Raw genomic sequence first — 21,685 nt, forward strand, 5'->3', positions numbered from 1 at the left:
CACTGAAAAAAAATGAATACTCAAATTTTACGAAACCATTTATGGTAAATGAATACTCAAATGTATGGTAAATCTCCTGGTAAATGTTTTGTTAAAGTGACAAAATAACTATCGTTCCTTCTTTAATGAAAAGAATTTCGTCAAAATTAAATAAATATTTCGTCATTTCACTTTTTTTCAAAAAAAGGAGAGAAAAAAACACACGTCGTAGTACCTAATGTATTTACCCTTCCAAATAAGCACTTTATTGTGGGCACCTAGATAAATGCCGCCGTAAGATTAGTGAGATAAATTACGCCCAAGCCTGTAGCGGAATTCAAACCTGAGATCTGCCTCGTGTCAGTCAAACTCTTTGACCATCATACACTCCGGACAGCACTTTTTGTCTCATATTTCCTATCGTCTAATCTTCATCCTTGTTTCATCGTTCTAGTGGGTGGCTACAAAATACTGTCACAAATATTGAATCACTTTATTGTATAGATATTAAATAGAAAATGATAAATACACTATGAAGAACACTTTAAATGGAAGTTTACCTTAGAAAAATTTTATTCGAATCGATCACCATCTTCATCGATTACTAAAGATAATCAATTGCGCCATTGTCCGATGCTGGCAAGAATCATTTTAAGAAGAAATTTGTCCCATCCATGCAATTATGAAGCTCTGAGAGTGACCAAAATTCTGTGCTACTTAGCATTAACTATAGACTCTAGAATCCACCAAATACAATAGTCTAAAGGATTTAGATCTGGTGAAGAAGGGAGCCACTCTTCCGGCTTAATAAATTGCCATGGAGCCAAGCCTGCGTTGTTTTGGCTCGGTGTTACTGTGTAGAATCTTGATGAAATATGCAATTGATTTTGGGATATAATCAGTCAGCATGTGGCAATAAATGTGTAGCCAATAATTTCTTTTTGCACAATTCATCATTGATTGTTACCCCTTTATCGATGAATTTCAGAGGAAATTTCCCTCTATTTGACACTGCAATCGAACCATTATAGAATTCTTGTTCTAAAAGCGTTGCACAGTTCGAACACTTGCAGGTTTATCATCAAAGGTTGCTGCATGTATGACATTATTTTTAGCAATATATCTTTGTTATGTACAAAATATTTTCTCATCAGAAAAGATTATTCTGTCAACACTTTTGTTACCGTGCCGGTTTAACAATTTCTTACACTTTTGTAACATTTTTAGTTTTTGTGCAGCTGTCAAACCTTGAAATTTCCTTTGCGATAAGGGCAAAAACCCAGGTCTTCATTTAATATATCTTGCAAAGTTCTCCGATTCACGTTGTCTTCAGCAGCCATTTTATTAACAGAGCGCAGTGGATTTCTTCATATTTTTTCACGTTTTTTTTTTTAAATTTGCTCTTTTGTGCGAATTGAGAGTGGACGAGCAAACCTGAGTCGATCTTTATAGCTATTCGTATCCAATAATCGATTTATAGTTCTATATATAAATGTTCTGTTAAACACAAGATATTTTAATTGCTTAAATATTCTACCCCGTTGAAAATAGGCGATAGAAAGGCTGTTTAACCAAAAATTATCTGCACTTTACTAGTATATTATAATTTAATTACGCTATGAATAATTTAGGAGCATTTTGTATGTAATCAACATATAAATTTGGCTTAACAATACGACCAGTGGAACCCTGACTGTCCTGTGACTAAAGTCCCCGGATTTCTAAATCAGGGCTTGTTCAAAAAACTTAAACTCAAAGGAATTTTCTATTCGGTCCATCCTGAAGACATGGATTTTAACTTAATCACATTACTTTGGTTTCCTTACAAAAATAGTTTTGCAAGAAAAGGTATGAAATATCAGTTAGTGAACTGCAGTCCATAGCAAAAAACATCACGATCTTTGTGATACGTTTATAGCTCAGAAAAAAGTCCAAAAGTGGTGAATTCGAACTTTTTTTCTCATATGTTAAGTGATAATGACTTCCTGTTTGTTTGAAAGATTAGATGTGATATTGTTCTAAACATTAACATTTTGTATAGTATATGTCCAAATTATTTCTTGTCACCCTGTACATTGCTGAATTATTTAACTAGCATAATACGAACGAAGTCTTAAGAATTCTGAAATATGAATATAATTTTATATTCAAAACACGCGTTTTAATTATATTTAAACGAAATCGTTTCAATTTTCTGAATAAACCATACAATATGTATCACTAAACGAACCTGCAAAACTAAAAACTAACTTTAAATGATTCATGGTAAATAAACCAACAAGAAACATTTTTTGCATCAAAATTCCATAAACAAACTAGAAACATTTTAATTATTTCTAAAACATTTTCACCATTTAATCCTGCATTTGAATTCGTTTTCCCGTTACACAGATTTTAAATTAACACTCTTAATTAGAATAAATCTCCCACATCAATTCAAAAGGGGTGTTAGGACGAAGCAGCCTTTTCATGACCAGAAACCATGGCTAGGCCCTCGCTTGTCTTGCCAAATTTATCATGACTAATGAATGAGCCTTGAGTCTGGCTAATGTTTGAATAATGAGTCCATCTGCCTAACGAGTCTTGCTTTTCAAGGGAGGGGGGGGTGTCTAAATGCCTGTCCATTTCAATGTGATGATTTGTTCAGAATGCGAAAACCTTGATTAGAGCAGGAGGTAAGTTGATAACGAGGAGAATGATTAAAAATAACCATGTTTCGATTACCGTATGCAAAACAGGGGGGGAAACATAGATGGAAAAATTCTTTTTTGAAAGATGCCGATATTTATCAGAAACTAATTTCATCTCATTTTTTTTCCTAATATATATTCATTAAAGTTCACCTGGAATAAAATATAAGTGCATCAGATCGAAAAAAACATATCGACTGAAATTAATGGTAATGGGCACGAAACTGAAGTTGTACATTTTTAAAGTGAGGTTCGCTTTGATAATTACGGTTATTTGAAATTAAATTTGTTTTGAAAAGTAATTCTAAGCACTTTTTGCATCAACTGACAGAAATTCAGCTATCATAAAACGTAAAGTGGATATATGCTGGGATAAATGTAATAAATGTGGTTATTATTAATAATGACCAGTTAAAGTGATAAATTTGCGAGAATGAATTAACTGACTGGTTATTAATAATATATACGCTTCGCTTTAAGTACAGTAATTATTAATTATGATTGGTTAATTTGATATGTATTCACTAATTATTCAGCCTAACTGACTCTTTAAACTATTAATAATAATATTCAATATGGATGGAATTTTTTATAAGTTAAGAAAATCCGATTGAGAAAGATTACGGAAAACATTGCTGCTTGGTATATAAAGGAAGTTAAAAACGCTCAATTGCCATTTACCTCAAAAATATAAGTATATCGGGCAAAAATATGGTAAGCAATTGCCAAAATATCCGCGCTTGGTTGTTATTATGGGTGACCTAGTTATTATTAATAATAAACGGTGATTATTGATAACTAGGTTATCTAGTAAATAAGATAAGAAGTGTGCGCCTGGTATACTTTTATCTTGTATATTCATGCACTGATATTCTTTTCTAATCAATCATAACCTAATGTTCCATCTTATTCAAACTATAGTGCTAATAACTATTCATTATTAATAAGAACTCAATGAATCAATTAAATTATTAATGAGAATTTATCACATTAACTGATAATTATTAATGATTAACAAACTTAACTTGTAATTATAAGTAATGACCAGTTATTGTAGAAAACTCTCACAACTTTAGCAAGTCGTGATTAATAATAACCAAATAATTTACTTTTTAATAGTATAGCTGATATTTTATTCCTATATAAATAGAAAAATTAATGAAATTTTCCAGAAAATGAGCTTCCTGAAAATAATAATGCTCTTAATAAACCGAATTTTCTTACAACAATTTTTTATAAATATTATTTCATGATTCAATCGAATTCCCAAGTTCTTTAATTTCTCTTAAGTTGTTAACATTTTCCTACACGTACAGGTAGGATCGTTTTAAAAGTTATTGAACTTACAGTAACTTGGCATAGTTTCAATGTACAGACATTTAGTGAAAAATACGGCCTTTTAAATTTTTCGTGAAAGTACAAAATTGGCATGATTTCAAAGGTTACCCATTCCATTTCAACTTTAATATTCCAATCCATTGCGATAAAAAATCTGAAGCGAAATAATTGTCATCATTATCAGTTCGAATTATGAATTTTCTATACGTGAAAAACTCTAGCGTTTCGAATAAAAAACTATTTTTGTTCTGTCTTAAAGGCAATCAATATTTAAAATATATTTCCTTTTCTGAAAAAATGAAAGATTTCGAATATTATAACTCATTAAAACTTTATTATATTATTAAAAAGTCGATCATTACTTTACTGAGTACATCTACAAAAATACTCATAACTAATTTTTCGCTAAAATTTGAGAAATACCATAAATAAATATTAAAAAATTTGAAGATTTGACAATTATTCTCATTTTTTAATCAAAAGGTGGATGTTATGATGAAGATGCGACGTGGAAAATCGAAGAAATTTCATTTTGTTCAGGCATACTATCTAAATAATGGATTTATTTTATTCGCACACAGAAATTTAAAAAAAAAATTCATTTATTAATTAATTCATCTGCAAGTTTTAAAGAGGTGAAAAAAATATCAATACTTCCGCCGTGCCTGGTGTTGAAGTGTAGTTTCATGATTTATGCATTATAATTTCTCCAAATGATAATTTAGAGAGTTGTTTTTCAAATTGATGATAAAAGTGATTCAATTGATAATAAAAAATAAAGACTATCATTCAAAAATGAATTTTTGGATTTTATATTAGTTGAAAACGAATACCTGAAGTCAAAGATATGTAGCTCGTCCGTCAAGCGATAAATTTGTCGTTTGATTTACTTGGCAACAGCTATTCACGGACAATTTTTCTTGTCCAGGACTGTAAGAAAAATATATATACATTAATAATCAGCATGAACTTGATATTAGGCGTAATATTGAATTTGTAAGTCAATAAAATCTCAACTTAGGAAGATTTGGAGATCGAATTTCATATAACATTTAACTGTAAGGAAACTATTGCTTAACATTTTTTTACATCGTGGTTGCCTACTTCTGTTCTTCAAATCATCTTCACAATTTGCAGCTTCTCAACTTCAAAAATGAACGTTTTTCTAGTAATGGTAAAATAGACCTCTTTCCCCTCTTTTAGGTATTTATTTCACTAATTAACATAAAGCAATGAAATTTTGATACTTTATGTTTAGAAACGGTTTACGAAATGTAAAAAAAAATTGAGCTTTGAATCTTACACCTATATCTTTAAAAAATACGTAAGAAATAGAAAAAAAGCAATTAAAATGACTCCAATAGTACGCGGTCTAGGCAGCTGAAAATACTTTCTATAATGTTAGTTTCTAAAGATATTGGATTTTTGAGTAAAATATCATTTTGTCAAATAAATTATTATTTTTCCATCCGCATTTGCACGTTAATTATTCAATATTATTTCAACTTTTACATTAAATCCTTACATTGAATTCTAGAACATAAAATAAGTTTGACAAAAAGCAATAAAATTATCATATTTAAGTAACACTTTTGAGCCTGTTTCAGTTTTTTCTTATATAATTTTTAATTTTTCCTTCATTGTTTAAAATCATATTTCATATATTTTAGCATAACTATATTGGCATTGCCGATTTTTATTTTTTATTGAATTTTATTCTTTACAAACGGAGAGAAACTGGTGACTTTCGAGAGAAAAAATAGTAAGAAAATTTTTTGGTGCAGTAAGAGAAAACGCACCGGGAGAATTCATTACAGCCATGAATTTTGGAAGATTATCATAATAATCTTCAAACGCCAGAGGGGAAAAGGAAAAGAGGAAGACCTAGATCAACATGATCTGATAGAGTAGAGAAGTGGTTAAAAGATTTGGGAGTTAAGAGATGGAGAAATATAGCATAGAATAGATCTAGTTAGAACAAACAGACTGAGACAGCCTTGGCCGGTAACCGGCTGTAGTGGAGGAGAAGAAATTAAGATGAAGGAGATTAAGGAGAAGATGAAGGAGAAGAAATTAATTTAAGTATTTTAACACAAAATCCAATTGCTTTATTGAAAAGAACTGCAAAGTTTTCTTAAAAATTCTTTCCCACACTTTAACAAATATGTTTTAAAGCGCTTGCTAAGGTAAAAAAAAATTTAGATATAAGATCTAATGGTTATAATCACATCTTAAATCTAGATTGATATTATATTCGTCAGTTTCACAATTCTACATTTGTTTATAGTTTTTTTAATTTTTGATTATTTAGTGTAAGCCAATTCAGCAAATTAAAAGAAATCACAAATCCTTATTTATGATTTCTCTATGATTTATGATACACGGGAAAAAATTCTGGTAAAATAACCGCACTGAAAAATAATAATATTTGTGGTAAAAAAAAATCACATTTCTGATAACAAAAGTCAAAATATACTGTATTTAAGCCATTCATTTGGTAATTTTTCCATTCATATTGGTTTATTGGAAATTCCGGTCTTTAAAATTATAGTTATTATTACCACTCATTTAGAATAAAATACAAATCTAGAAACTAAATTATATTGAATAAATGGTTTTTATGCCATGCTCTGTGGTATCATAATAAACTAACCAAATATTACCACATTTTCCAAAATTTTACGGACATTATAAAACTAGATTTTATTGTTAATTTTTCAAAACTTACTGAGCATTTGGTGTTCCTATTAAGTCAGAAACTCGGAAAATTTTACCATATTCTGGTAGTTTCGATCATACTTTTTTTTTCTCAAAGTAGAAGCAAGTATTCTCTATTACAAAATTTTATATTAAGGTAACTATCAAATTAGAAGCGCTTCAGTATTGCAGTAAGAACGTGCCATAAGATATAACTTTATTTATGCTTCTGTTTTCATGTTTTGTAATTTGACAATATTAAGAAAATATTTTAAATCATTCTTGGAAGATTCCGGTACAGTAAATTCATTTTAATTCGCTACTCGCTGTATAGATTTCTGTTCTGTAATTTCTTTACATTTTATTTCATATACATTTTTTACTTAATGTGTTCGATTTTTGTTTCAATATTTTGAGTGCTCCTCAAACTATGGTATTGATATATTTTGCTTTTATATATATATATATATATATATATATATATATATATATATATATATATATATATATATATATATATATATATATATATATATATATATATATATATATATATATATATATATATATATATATATATATATATATATATATATATATATATATATATATATATATATATATATATATATATATATATATATATATATATATATACAGTGGTGGCCAAAAGTGTGGACACTTTTTAAAAGTTTCATGTTTTTCAACTTTGTGTGCTTGTAGAATATATTAATTTTCACTTAAATACAAACGTTTATATATAAAATTGAAGGTAATTTAATGTAGAATTTAATAATAAATACAGTATTACAATATCTGTATCACAAAAAAAGTTATGCAACAAATAGTCAGATCTATCTTAGATTTGCATTTTTTTAAAGTGATAGTTACACAATCAATACTTAGTAGGATAACCCTTATTTCTTAAGACAGCTTCACAGCGTCTTTTCATCAAGTGAACGAGTGTTTGGAGTTCATCTTTCGTAATCACATAGTGCCAAGAATCAATTATAGCTTCAATAAGTTGTCTTTATTGGATGAACGTTTTTTTCGTACAAGAATTTTCAAACGTCGCCACAAATTTTCAATTGGATTGAGATCAGGGCTGTTTCCTGGCCATGGTAATATATCTATGCCTTTATTTTGAAACTATGCTTTGCATACTTTTGCTGTGTGGCATGGAGCTGAATCCTGCTGGAAAATAAATGGTGAGTTGTTGGAGAAGAGATCCCTGATTGAAGGTATCAATTTTAGTTTCAGGGCAGTTTCGATGTATTTTTTGGCATTAGGATGCCATCAATCACTTGAATTCGGCCCACACCATCTGCAAACATACATGCCCAAATCATGACAATTGTTGGATTTTTTGCAGTTGCTTCAGTGCAATCAGGATGAAGCGCTTCACCTACTCTACGTCTCATGTATTTTCTACCATTTCTTCCAAAGAGCGATATTTTACTCTCATCACTCCAGATTACTTGCTTCCATTGATTTTTTGACCATTTAATGTATTCTTTTGCCAACTTAACTCGTTTTTCGCGTTGCTTTTGATTTAAATATGGTTTTTTCTTTTGAATTCTAGCTTGTAGTCCAAATCCTGATAACCTTCTTCGTATTGTTCTTGAACTTACTGCAATACCAGCTGCATTCATTTCACATCTAATGGCTTCTGATGACATTTTTCTATCTTGAAGGCATATCCATTTAATTTTTCTATCGGTAGTAGCACTGGTGCATTGTTTTCGGCCTGATTTGGCATCCTGAGTGCCAAAAAATACATCGAAACTGTCCTGAAACCAAAATTGATACCTTCCATCAGAGATCTCTTCCCCAACAGCACACCATTTATTTTTCAGCAGGATTCAGCTCCATGCCACACAGCAAAAGTATGCAAAGCATGCTTTCAAAATAAAGGCATAGATATATTACCATGGCCAGGAAACAGCCCTGATCTCAATCCAATTGAAAATTTGTGGCGACGTTTGAAAATTCTTGTACGAAAAAAACGTCCATCCCATAAAAGACAACTAAGTGAAGCTATAATTGATTCTTAGCACCATGTGTTTACGAAAGATGAACTCCAAACACTCGTTCACTCGATGAAAAGACGCTGTGAAGCTGTCTTGAAAAATAAGGGTTATCCTACTAAGTATTGATTGTGTAAGTATCACTTTAAAAAATGCAAATCTAAGATAGATCTGACTATTTGTTGCATAACTTTTTTTGTAATACAGATATTGTAATACTGTATTTATTATTAAATTCTACATTAAATTACCTTCAATTTGACATATAAACGTTTATATTTAAGTGAAAATTTATATATTCTACAAGCACACAAAGTTGAAAAACATGAAACTTTCAAAAAGTGTCCACACTTTTGGCCACCACTGTATATATATATATATATATATATATATATATATATATATATATATATATATATATATATATATATATATATATATATATATATATAAAGAGAGAGAGAGAGAGTGAGAGATAAAAAATTAATTTTCAATAATATTATAAAAAACCAAATGGCGAACACATTACAATCAAGAGAATTTTAACAGTGATTAAATTTCAGTTTTTCAACTCCCGAACTCCATGGTTAAGTAAAAGTCCATCTACCGTGACCTTCACTTCAAATAAGAATATTGTGACGATGTAAGAATGTGTAGTGATAAAGGAAAGGAATTAAATTTCCTTCGAATTCTTCCTGAATATGAGGAAATAATAATAAAATGAACATACGCGAGAAAACAAGAAATTGCGTCAGTATTTAAATAAAATTGATAAAAACAAAAAATAATATTGCTAATTTTATTTTGTATAGCAGTTGTTACAATAAAAATTTTCATTTACGTCTTAAAATATTAAATCATGATTATGCGTGCAGTTTCTAAGAATAGTGTACGGATGCACAAATACAAATCTGTACAGGCTGTATAACGAAGCAGATATTATGAACCACATTGCAGTAAATTGCATCGAATTCGCTGAAGGGCTGATTTCTGTAATCTTCCATTTTAAATAGATTGGGTCATGATCTAGATGTATCCCTAAAATTAGGTGAGTTGAATGCATTGTGGGGATTTCGAATCACTTCGACTATTTCGAATTCGAATCACATTTCATTTCCAATCTCACCATAATATGATAATAAATCACATCAGAATTTATCATCATATTATTGTAAAGTTACATTGGTAAAAAAATTTCTCCACTTTCCGCAAAACTGGAGTGCTTAAACTTCATCTAGATATTCGAGCCTTTAGCCAAATTAAATATTAATTATTTCCTGGAAAATTAGCCTCAGGCAAAATTCATCGTAGTATTCTTACTACACGAAATTTATAGTGGACATCAGTTACACCCTGACAAGGAATGTTAAAAGATTCTGAGGAAGGCTTTGGCCTACGAAGAGCTGTCAAGTCAGTTAAAAATTTAAAATATTGAATAATAACTCCTCAGGTATTTTATTAATTTAAACTAGCACTAAAATCTATAAATGGATCTTTAATATAAAATCTAAAATGAATGTATGCAGTCGCTAGATTTTCCTTTTTCTTACTACATGTTAAAATGGTCTAATTTTCAAAATAGCAGTAAGTAGTAGATAACTTTATGAAAATAGAAAGCATAAAGTTCATATTTTTTAATACTTGTCAAGATAGTCTCGGAAAATACACAGAAATATAACTGAAAGCTTTTTGTTCCGGAATTGTTAACGAAAAAAATGAAGAAGAAAAATTCAGGCTTATATGAACTTTTCTTTTTAAAGTCAATGTAACTGTTACACTAAAAATAACTTACGGTTATCAAACATGTTTTCCTACTTAACGAATAACCGTGATAAAATTTTCTCTAATATAAAAATAGAAAAATACGAAACTCCCACCGAAAACGATCTTAATTTATCCCCCCCTCCAAATATTTAAAAGTGTTTCCGTAAATAATCGAAAATAATCCTTAAATTTAATTTCAGTTTTAAATATTCAAAATTTTATGTACGGCAGTAGACTGTTCGTAAAAGCACAGTTCACAGTAGAACACCAAACTCAAGCATCACTCGCTGCTGTCAGTAAGCAGATGGGTGACCACTTCGATCAGCTCCTCTGTAAACTGTTCTACTGTAAAGTGCTCGACTTCGCGCTCAGGTTATCGGGCTACCAAAGCGAAGGAGCCATCCTCTGTGCAGAGGATCAAAATTGAGATGACATGTCTTCGGATCATCCTCAGGGATGTTTCCCAGACCGTCGCCAATAGCCCATTGTGCAGCTCTTATGCTATGTAAATAAAGTACCAACCTACAAAATTGTTTAAAATACTGCAATAAAGAATCCTCCACGAAATGAGATACGAAAGAGACTTTCACAGATCTTCAAGATACTTGCTCCTGTGGCACCTTTGTTAATTAACATTATTATAATAAACATCATTATAGTAATTCAATACGTCATTATGAGTATTTGTTATGGATCTCTCACTACAGATTTTTTATGAGATCAGGTTTCTGAAATTTTGTTTTAGCAATTTTACCCTACGAAATTTTATCCCAAAGCCGGACTGCAGCCCACTGAATGAACAAATGAACGGAACTGAGAAGCACCGACCTTAAAACTAATTTTTTTTTTTTATGTATTCCTTTCAGCCAGTATCATTATGAGTGAAGGGAAAGCGAATCTGATTAATTAGAGTGAATAATTTATTTCCCTAAAGTGAGTTATTATTTCTATCATCCCGGATGATAAATGATTAGCTCCTTAACATCTATTCATCCTTCAGAAAGGGGAGACTTCTGCAGAACGCGGGATTTTTCTTCAAGTAATAATAATAGTTCCCACTTCTTTCGCATAATATTGATTGTATCATCAGTAAAACTCTCCTATCTGATGGGCAAGCATCAATTCCTCTTTGTGTTTTTTTATATATCCAGTTAAAGAGCCTGGAAGAGAACCAAATCAGAAAAAAGAACTCTTTGGTTGTCTTCAATTAACTTTGTCAGCATTTGGGTTTAAATATATGTTACCACTTAAGTTGTTCTACGGATTATCTAGCTTATGTTCAAATTAACTAAGATGATCCTAAAAGTACTAAGAAATTGTTTAATTTCTCAAATTACCTTGGATGAAATGCAAATTATCTAGACAATTTACACATTACCTACTACACAGTACAAAGTTCCGGATTAAATTACGATAAAAAACTGCCGGCACTCAGGGTGCCGGTGCTTTTAACCGTAAAGTCAATTTTAGCCGGAACATATTATTCAAAAAAAGTCTGACATACTGTAATTTTTAATATAATAATTACCACAAAATCACTGAATCACTCTAATTAAATAAATATTACAGTACAAATTACGGAACAATATTTTAAGGTAAAAATGAATTTTACGAATGAGGCACCCAAAGTGCTAGTACTTTATACAGTAATTTGGAATTTTTTACAGTGTGGACACTCTTTAAAAGGAAAATAAGATTTTTTCTGGAACAGCAGCAACGTTTCTGCAGACTTAAATTAAAACAATGTTTCTTATTTAGTTTTCGATATCTAAAAAATACGTAACTAGAATCAAACAATCAATATATTAGTTGATATAACCACTTAGCAATCACTTGAAAAATATAATGCAGAAAATCAAACGGTCTAATCTATAATTACCATTAAGGAAATCAACATGCTTTCATTTACTTATTTTTTGGTTTCTAATGAATCAATTCAATAAATATAATCAAACAATCAACAAATTAGTTGTTAGAAAGAGAAAAACAAACTTTTGAACTTTAACGATACGGAGACCGTTATTGTGCACAGTGTTTGGGTAAATCGCTGAAAACTCTCGATTCCACACTTTAGCGGATCATCCTTAGTAAATCTGCAGATTAGCTAAGTAGTTAACAGCTTTCGAACTTTTGCAGTAACATACGTATTATAAATACAGTACATAATACTGTCAAAAAAAATTCTAAATCGGAATTGTTGGTTGATGCCTAACTTTACTGATTTCATTGCTTTACTACTACAGCACTACACTGTAAAAAAAATTCTTTTTTTTAATTTTCGGAAAAAAACTGTTGGATGGAGAGCCAGTATAAAACCGTTTATTTCTCAGAAAAATACAGTTAAAATACTAATTTAAAAACAGACTCCTGTATTTAAGCAGATATCTACTATTTTAACAAACAAGCTGCCTTAATTTAGGAAACAAGTTCTTATTTTAACAAAAAATTCTATAAAATAATTATGTCAGTATTGTGGTCGGTGAGAGACAAGTGCAGCATTCATACGACCAGGCGACTTTGGGATTCAAACCTGGGTCACCTCATGAGAAGGTGAGCGCTCTATCATCCAAGCTCCCTCCACATGAAGAAAAACTGTTTTTTTTAACTGTTAAGCTGTTTTTAATCTTTAAAGTCTTATTTATTGAACTAATGCTTAAGTATAAAAACACTTAACTATAACTATAAAAACTATAGTAACCCACCTCGATTAAGAACCTCGTAATTTAACTTACCAAAAAGTTATGCCTAAAGAAATATAATAATCAAGTAGAGTTTCAGTGGCGAATAAATTTCACAATGAAATTAAATCGCCGTTTTATTTCTACGCTTTTTAAAACCATAAAATAATTACTGAGAAACAAGAGCAAGTAAAGAAAATAATCGTAAAATGATTTGACGAAAGGTAAATTTATCAAGCAAAAGGTAAGCAAATCTGAAAAGCAAAAACTAGAATTTGAGCTGATGATTTTAATCCATTTGCGATAAAGATGAAAAACAGAAAAACCGTTTAGTCAACAAGCCAGCATTAAACTGACAAATATACAGCGAAAGTCAGTAAAAAGAACGGGAATTTTTAAGACATTGTTTTATTAGATAAATTCTTCATCGTAAAAAAATATTGAAGTGTGAATTAATTCACAAATTTATGTGATATATTTCACAACTACTGTAGTACTAGTTCACTTCCGTTTAATCAATGAAACTTATATACTTCCGTTTTATTGATTCTTCAATTCTTGTTTTAGTTGCTTCAATTCTTGTTCTTGTGCGAATACTCAATTTCTCTTCTAAGCTTCTGATCGACGTAAATTCTCACAGAAAAACGTTTTGCTCATAATCAGTAAAAATATGAAATAAATATTTATAAATAAATAAAATAAAAAAATTAAAATTCAAAAAAAGAGAAAATTCTTTATAAATACAAATTTTAAATTTTCGAGGTGAATTTGATAAATGATTATAAAAATAACAGCAAATTGACATGAGCTGTAACACACTAGCGCAATAATTGTTTTGTTTTTTTTTACAATTCGGAGCAAATATCAGAAGCTGCATTCACTACCGTTGTTAAGAACTTAGCTGATCCCCTACTGTTCAAATACTATTTTGGCCATAGACTATTATTTTACTCATCCAGGATAGGAAATAGAACTAGATTAGTTTAAAGAAATAGAACTTGTAAAGGATTTTAGATATAAGTCGCTGATTAGGGGCTAAAAATTATCGTCATCAGTCAATTATATTCATGCAATAGTAGTTGACTGAGAGTTCAAAATATTATTAATTTGAAGTATCACATGTTCAGAAATGAGTCAGTATTATTAATATTTATTTGTTTGTTCTCTAGCACTATGAATTACATCACATGCCAAAAAGTGAAACAAATTGTGTGTATGCTTAAACGTTGTAAGAAATTCCAAATAAAATTACAGTAAAAAATCAGAATGCCGGTACTTTTTACAGTAAAATCCCTTTTTACTTGAACATGTTACAAGATAAAAAATCTGATATACCGTATTTTTTAGAGTAGTAGTTTCTATGAAATCAATGAATACCTCTAATTAAATAAATATTACTGTAAAAATTACGGTTTAATATTTTACAGTAAAAATAGGTTTTACGAGAAATAGATTTTGCGGATAATGCACCCAAAGTGCATTATCCACATTTTTTATACCGTAATATTTTATACCGTGTACTTTATACCGTATAAAATATTACGGTATACTTTATACTTTATGGTCTAAATTCGATGTTTATACTTTACGGTATAAAGTATAACGGTATACTTTATACCGTTGTTCTTTATACCGTAATTTGCTCCGAAATTTTTTCAGACATTTGAAGACAAAAGCTTCTTATTTTAATAATATGGAAATGTAAAAATAAAAACTAATTTGCATGAAACAAAAATATTATTTAATGAATTTAGCAGCTAAGAAGTTTATAATATTTTAGGCCATCAAGAGCAAATAAAAAATTCAAAATATTTCATTAATTTTGACTTGGGGTTTCATTTGCAAAATACAACGATATCATCCTTTTAGTCTACTATTTCAGAGACGGGAGACAATAATTAGCAGAGTATTATAAGCCTTTACAGCTAATTAAAATTCTGCTAAGAAAATAAAGTCACTCACACACAAATATTTGTTAATGTGTGCATTAAAACCATATTTCAAGAAAATACTCCAATTTAAAAAAAAAACGAAATTATCTGAGTATCATAACTTAATCTTACTTATTCTAATTATTTTTTACTAACTTTAAAAAAAAGTTTTTAAGATTGCTTTTTAAACAGGTGAATGGGTATGATAAAAAAAAACAACCAGATACCAGATATAGAGCTTTGTTTAAACCTCGACAAATGACAGAATATTTCCAATAAAGAATTTAAAACTATGGATAAATTAATCAAAAGCGAAGAAATGTAGAATTAATCATAACTATGGGCTTCACGTTTAAACAAAGGATATCGTCCCTTTAGCTCCCTTTTTCAGTAACGGGAGGCGATAATTATCTTAATATTATAAGCCTTTACTGCTAAGAAGTTATAGACACTCACACACAAATACTTGTTGTTGTATGCATTAAAAGCATATTTCCCGAGCATACCTCAATTGCGAAAAACGAAAGAATCTGTATATCATAGCTTAATCTTACTCATTTAAATTATCTTTTTTTTTAATTTTCTTAAAAGTAGTTCTTAAAATTGCAATTTTTATATGTGAATGAATTTGATGAAAAAAAATGTTTAATACCAGATATACACTTTGCTTTAAACCTTGACAAATAACACGAAATTTTAAAGAAGCTCAATTTTTTAAATTTATACACCTGCTAAAATGTGCGTATAAATGCGCATAAACGTTGGTTATAACGAAAAATATATAAAATAAGAAATATATATATATACATATCTATGCATATATTTTAAATCATAAATGAGTATGTTGCTTCTTTATGTACTAAAATTTTTTTGCTGTTTAGAAAATCTCAGAGTCGGTAAATTTGAAATTAAACAGAATAGTAGCGAATCATTTTTATTTCTTAGAAAAATATATTTATTAAAGTGAAAAAAAATTGTAACTGAAATAAAAGCTATCAAGCAAATTAAAAAGTATATAACCATCTTATTTAACTAAATAAATAAACCCAAGATACTGAAGCAGTAATAAATCACTTGATTAAAAAATTAATTTGCTTCAAAAATATATAGATAGCAAAAAAGAAAGCAGTCACAACGTTTCAAGCGCGTACAAAATGGGCTTCTATTTTGGAAGCTCTTGAAACAAGTCGACTGTTTTTTACTATTTATATATTTTTGAAGAAACTGAAGTTTTTAATAAGGTAACACCCTATTTAGTGTTACAAACACGAACCTATTATTGATGCTGGAATATGTTTTTTTAACAAACTCTAAGGAAGTTAGAATTGATGGGAAAATAAAGTTTTTTTACGCGTATTTTACACTGCAAAAAATTAATTTGAAATTCCAAATAAAACTTCAAGTCATAAATTACATAAATTCATTCTGCATATTAAAAAGGATTATGCCTCTTTTATTTTAAGTTTATCCGTTTATTATACTCAAGAAAACATTAAAAAATAATTAATAAAAATTCATTATTAGCATCACAAAGTTTATTTTTCTTCAACGCAACAAAGAGTTTCTTTTATAAGCATAATTGCGCTTATTTTTATTCCATTTTTATTTACTTTCAAGCTTATAGAAATCAAACAATATGCCGCCCTTGGCTGTAGCCTTCCAAAAAATGAAAACAAAGCGTTTCTTCTATCATATAACGCAAATCCGTTTTTTTACTACCTTTACTTAATGACTTGTTTTCGCCCCAACAGTTGATGGATATTGTTTAGAGTCTCCGGTTCTATTCATCGTATCTAGATGACCGCTCATAGGGCGCAGGCCCCACTAGGGCGGCGCCGGTGTCGTTTCCCCCTTCTGTTTTTCTACCGGTAAGCGTTTCAAGCAAATGATGTAGGGATCGAGGTTTATAGACGAAAACACCATGGCCGTCGACGCCAACAGATACGCCAAGGAAGGTAAGTCCACATCCTTCTGTATCTTTTCTAAACATGATCTTCCTGATCCCGAGCATCCCAGTCCGCATCCTTGTTGTTCCAGCTGTGCTCTTAAGCATCCTTCATGAAGCCAGCCGCAATGCGTAGTTCTATCTTCTTTTTTTTTTTGCCGGGTTTTTCTTTTCACTTCTCTTCATGTTGGTTGGCAGTCACCTGTTGGGATAGGGGATGAGGTCACCCCCATTTTGTCCGGACTTTTTACAGTCCGATAATCTTGACCTATCTTTTTGGACAAAGGTCATGCCGGATAGTGGTCAATTGCGGTTATGTTTTGAAATGTGATGTTTTTATTTATTTCATTTCCTAATTTTGAAAGAATGTCATATTTGAATGAAAAAATAAAAAGAGAATTGTGCGGAATTTTAGATTTTGAAAAGGAACTGATTACAAAAATATCAAAACGCAGACAGGGAATTCCCGAAAGAGAATGAGTCATAACTTCAACTTGTTACTTGCGTTAAAATAATCGATGAAGTCGTTGTCTAAAATGGCAGATTTATAGACCAATTCTAATTTCTAATGTAAACATTTTTTAAAAGGGTATAAAATTCAAAAAAGGATTATATATTTTGTTACGTCTTCTACTATGTTATTGTATAATATAATGATAAATTTCATAAGAAAAAAATTATTTAATCTTTGAAACATACATTGTTCTTAAACGTTAAACAGCATACCTACGTTAAGCAAATGATTAAGTAGGAACAATACAATGAAATTAAAAAATTAAAAAACCCAAAATTATTTATTTATTTATTTGTTTCACTAAGAAGTGGAAAGACAGAAATATCGAAAATAAAAACTAACAATATAGTTGGTTGTTATGTTTCCTAATATTTTATTGAACAATATGATGCAATTATCTATAAGAAAAAATATAATGCTATTATCCTTATGTAAACAAAATTTCCCAGATTTTACAAATAGAAATAAACTGTTTATGACATTATGCAGAATACATGTAACAGTTATATTTTTTTACTTTCATTTACAAAATCATTTATTTATTGACCCTTGAATCTTACTGCAATTTATTCAAAGCTTTAGCTCAAACTTCAACATATTAATTCTTGTTACTTATTGTGTATATAGTTGCTTGTGTTAAATCAATAAGCAGTGATTCTGTACTTGGTTACTAATACTACATCATTATTCATTGCATGTCTGTTTATTTATTGTACATAGTATTACGATCGAATAGAGTAACACAGACCTGATTTTTGTTACTTATTTTTTCAACCCTCTAATTAAATATATACCTTAAATGTATACCAAGACGCACAATATAATAATATAAAAAAATTTAAAAATTTAAACAAAAGTTGCGTTGACAAATTTCAAGATTTGAAAAAAAAATTCACTTTTGAAACTTCTTGCTTAAAAATTTATTTTTCGTTTTCATTTTATACAGAACTTAAAATCTGATCTTCACAGTAAAAATTAACATGCAATCACTGAATCATTCTAAATAAATAAATATTACTGTAAAAATTACGGTATAATATTTTACTGTAAAAATGGATTTGATAGATGATACACCCAAAGTGTCGGTACTTAATACCGTAATTTAATCCGAAATTTTTTACGGTGTAGGGCAATTATTTTATTGAAATAAAGCAAGATAAACATTAATTATTAAGCGAAACTATTTTTACATCACTGTAGCTCTCTCGTATTTTTCAAGATCTACATACATCTCATAAAAGACAAATGTTAAAATGATGCCTATACTGTACACTGGTACACTGGTTATGAAAAAAATACCCGAATATCTTCATGTTTGAAAAGATGAGTGAAATTAAAATTGTTGAAAATTATTCGACTTTCTTTAATTTTCACACAGATAAAAAAAAATTAGTTTAATAAAGAAGAACTGTTAGCTGCAATTATTTCTATTACTTCTATATGCGTAGTTCTATGTTTACTAACTTTACAGACAAATTAAATGAAATAATTTAACACCTTTTGTTGAAGAGATTTATTAATTTTAATTTACAAAATAAACTCAAGGACGGAAATGAAATGATGTCTGTGGAAACATGACCTTGAAATTTTCTTCTTACATCGACATAAAATATTTATTTTGAAACAAAAGCAAGTTGATATTTATTTGTTTTTTTATATTTAAACACCTTACATTCATGAAAAATAACATTAGGAAACATTTTCAGCTGAAAGTACAGACTAGTAGTAAAACTTATATCCAGGAATTTCTATCGTTTTTTAGAATAAGAAGACGCGAAACATGCGACAATACAATTATTTGACGTATTAATACTATAGTATAACGTTCGAAAAATTATAAATAATTTTTTAACTCAAAAATAATAAGCATGATTAATAGTTTTTATAATATTTTTTCAATAGAAATGACGAAAAATAAATATTCATATTGCTGCATATTTTTTCATATTGATTGAAAATACAAAAAATTGTTTGTTATTTCCTATAACATGCTAATTTTTAATAGATATGTTTGGTGGTTTACTGAATAATATTTTTTGAAAAAAAAAACAGAATATTTACCTTCTACAACATACAATAAAAATTTATTGGTAATTATTTTTTGTCTCAATTTTTGAAAAGTTGTTATAACTCATTCGAGCATTTACGTTGAGAGTACTTATAAGAGTTTTTTAAGTTTCTGTAATTCTTCATGAATTAAAAATTCGAAGAAAAAAAACCACGAACTTTGCTTAAATGCTAATTTTAAGAAAAGTAATTTTTTAAAAAAAATTCTAATGTGTTTCCTTCAGTAAATATTTTTTTTAAATTATCACTATTCCTTTTTACTGCTTAATTCACAGTAAGTACATAAAGCAAATAATTAGATTGCTGATATGAAAAAAACTGAATAATTTAAAAAAAAATGCTTTACATTGTAAATTTTATAACATTATTTGATATTTTTGTACATTAATTGCCTAGACAATAAATAAAAAATCTCTATTTAGATAATCACGCTTGACAACAAGGAAAACTAAAAAGATGTTTTTGCTGATTTGATTCATAAATTACAGATAAACAAACTCTATTAATAAATCTTCAAACCCTTAGCTTCATTTGAATTTGTTATTCAAAATTATTCTGAGCTTCTCTAAACTTTAATCTTAACGATGTTAGTTTTTGTTTTTATTTTACCGTGTCTGCAGTAATTGAAATTGTAACTCAACCGTGAAATTGCAAAAATGTTTTGAAACGGCACATTAATCTTCCAACTTTCTATCTTTTTTCTCTTTAATGAGTTAACTAAACATTTTCGCCAATTAGCTTTATCAGAAAACAAATTTTCTTATGCGTGCTTACCCTTTAATTTTCATTTTGAAACTTTTTTTTCCGCATAAGCTATTTAAACATTTTGTAACATAATTTTAAAAGATAATATCTAAAAGGAATTATGAACTTAGTTTTAGAGTTTTTGCTAAGTTCATTTATGATATTGTAAAACAGTTTATAAGTTATGTTAATTAAGTAAAAAAAATTTTGTGTCTTTTAGGAAAATGTCATAGTTTGAACGCTTATTTGAAATTTAAATTTACGATCGCGCGTAAATACGTGTATAAACTAAATATTTTTATGATAAACGAGTTGAATACTAATTTTTAGAACTAGATTAAAAAAATTGCAATTGACAGGTATTGACAGTCGGTTGCTCAGAAGATAGATCGCTCACCTTCCAATGAGGTGCCCCAGGTTCGAAGCCCAACGATGGCTGGTTCATACAAATTCTGCTCCAGACTCGAACCAACCACAGTGCTGATGTAAAATATTTTCAGTGGCAGCCGGCTCATTGGTTAGAATCCCCTTTCCATCGGGTTAACCATGGGAGGGTCCGGTGGTTTTCCTCACCATGTAACGCAAATGCGGGTTAGTTCTTGCACACAATCATAAATGCATTCATCCAAAGATAATTCCATGCAAAATATAACTTTTAGTATTTTTTAATATTTTATTTAATAATAGTCGAAATTTTTTGATTTGTAAAGCACATAATTTTAAAGGATACAGTTTTAAATGACAAAATACAAAATATAAGCAAAATCGATTGAATAAATTATGAGAAATTCAATTTTGAAAAAGTCGTGTTTTTAAAATACAATTTCTCAGGAACTATTTGACCGATTTCTCTCATATTTTGCATTTTGACATGCTGACATGATATTATGAACATGATGACATTTTGACATGATCTTAAAATAAAGAAATTTGATGTTCTATAGATTCTTTAAAATGATGTAAAAATTTTATTCTTTACAATTAAAAAATTTTTCGACTATTACAAAATAATTAAGAATAGCAAATGCTCACCAAGAGTTATTTTTCCATGGAATTTTCTTTGGCTGAATAAATTGTATTATTGTGAGCAAAAATTTTTTAATTCACTTAAAACATTTTTCAAGAGATATCTCAAAATACGCAAAAAGTGAATTTAGCATTAAGGGGACCAAACTTTGGGCCTCTCTCCAGTCCATACTATTTATTTTTATAACCATATTTCCCAAATTGCGACTATTCCCTATATTTTTGGAGTCAGAAAACCAAATTTATCGAAAAAATGATATGTTTATTCAGAGAAAGAACTTTTTT

General features: G+C 29.0%; 1 protein-coding gene across 2 annotated transcripts in view; it reads left to right on the top strand.

Moving 5' to 3' along the window:
• Positions 1 to 16,907: 16,907 nt before the first annotated feature.
• The window catches only part of Eip63E (cyclin dependent kinase Eip63E), a 111,897-nt gene continuing 107,119 nt past the window's right edge, over positions 16,908 to 21,685 (top strand). Inside the window, exon 1 of one of the 2 annotated variants that reach the window (XM_016048957.4) lies at positions 16,908 to 17,059. In XM_016048957.4, coding sequence (XP_015904443.2) covers positions 17,026 to 17,059 — 34 coding nt within the window. In that variant the 5' untranslated portion in view covers positions 16,908 to 17,025. The remainder of the gene's footprint in view (positions 17,060 to 21,685) is intronic. The other variant, XM_043047146.3, reaches the window with a different exon arrangement.

Source organism: Parasteatoda tepidariorum, chromosome 3, assembly GCF_982258835.1.
Source record: "Parasteatoda tepidariorum strain Cologne lab strain chromosome 3, Ptep-v5.0, whole genome shotgun sequence".
Classification (NCBI taxonomy): domain Eukaryota; kingdom Metazoa; phylum Arthropoda; class Arachnida; order Araneae; family Theridiidae; genus Parasteatoda; species Parasteatoda tepidariorum.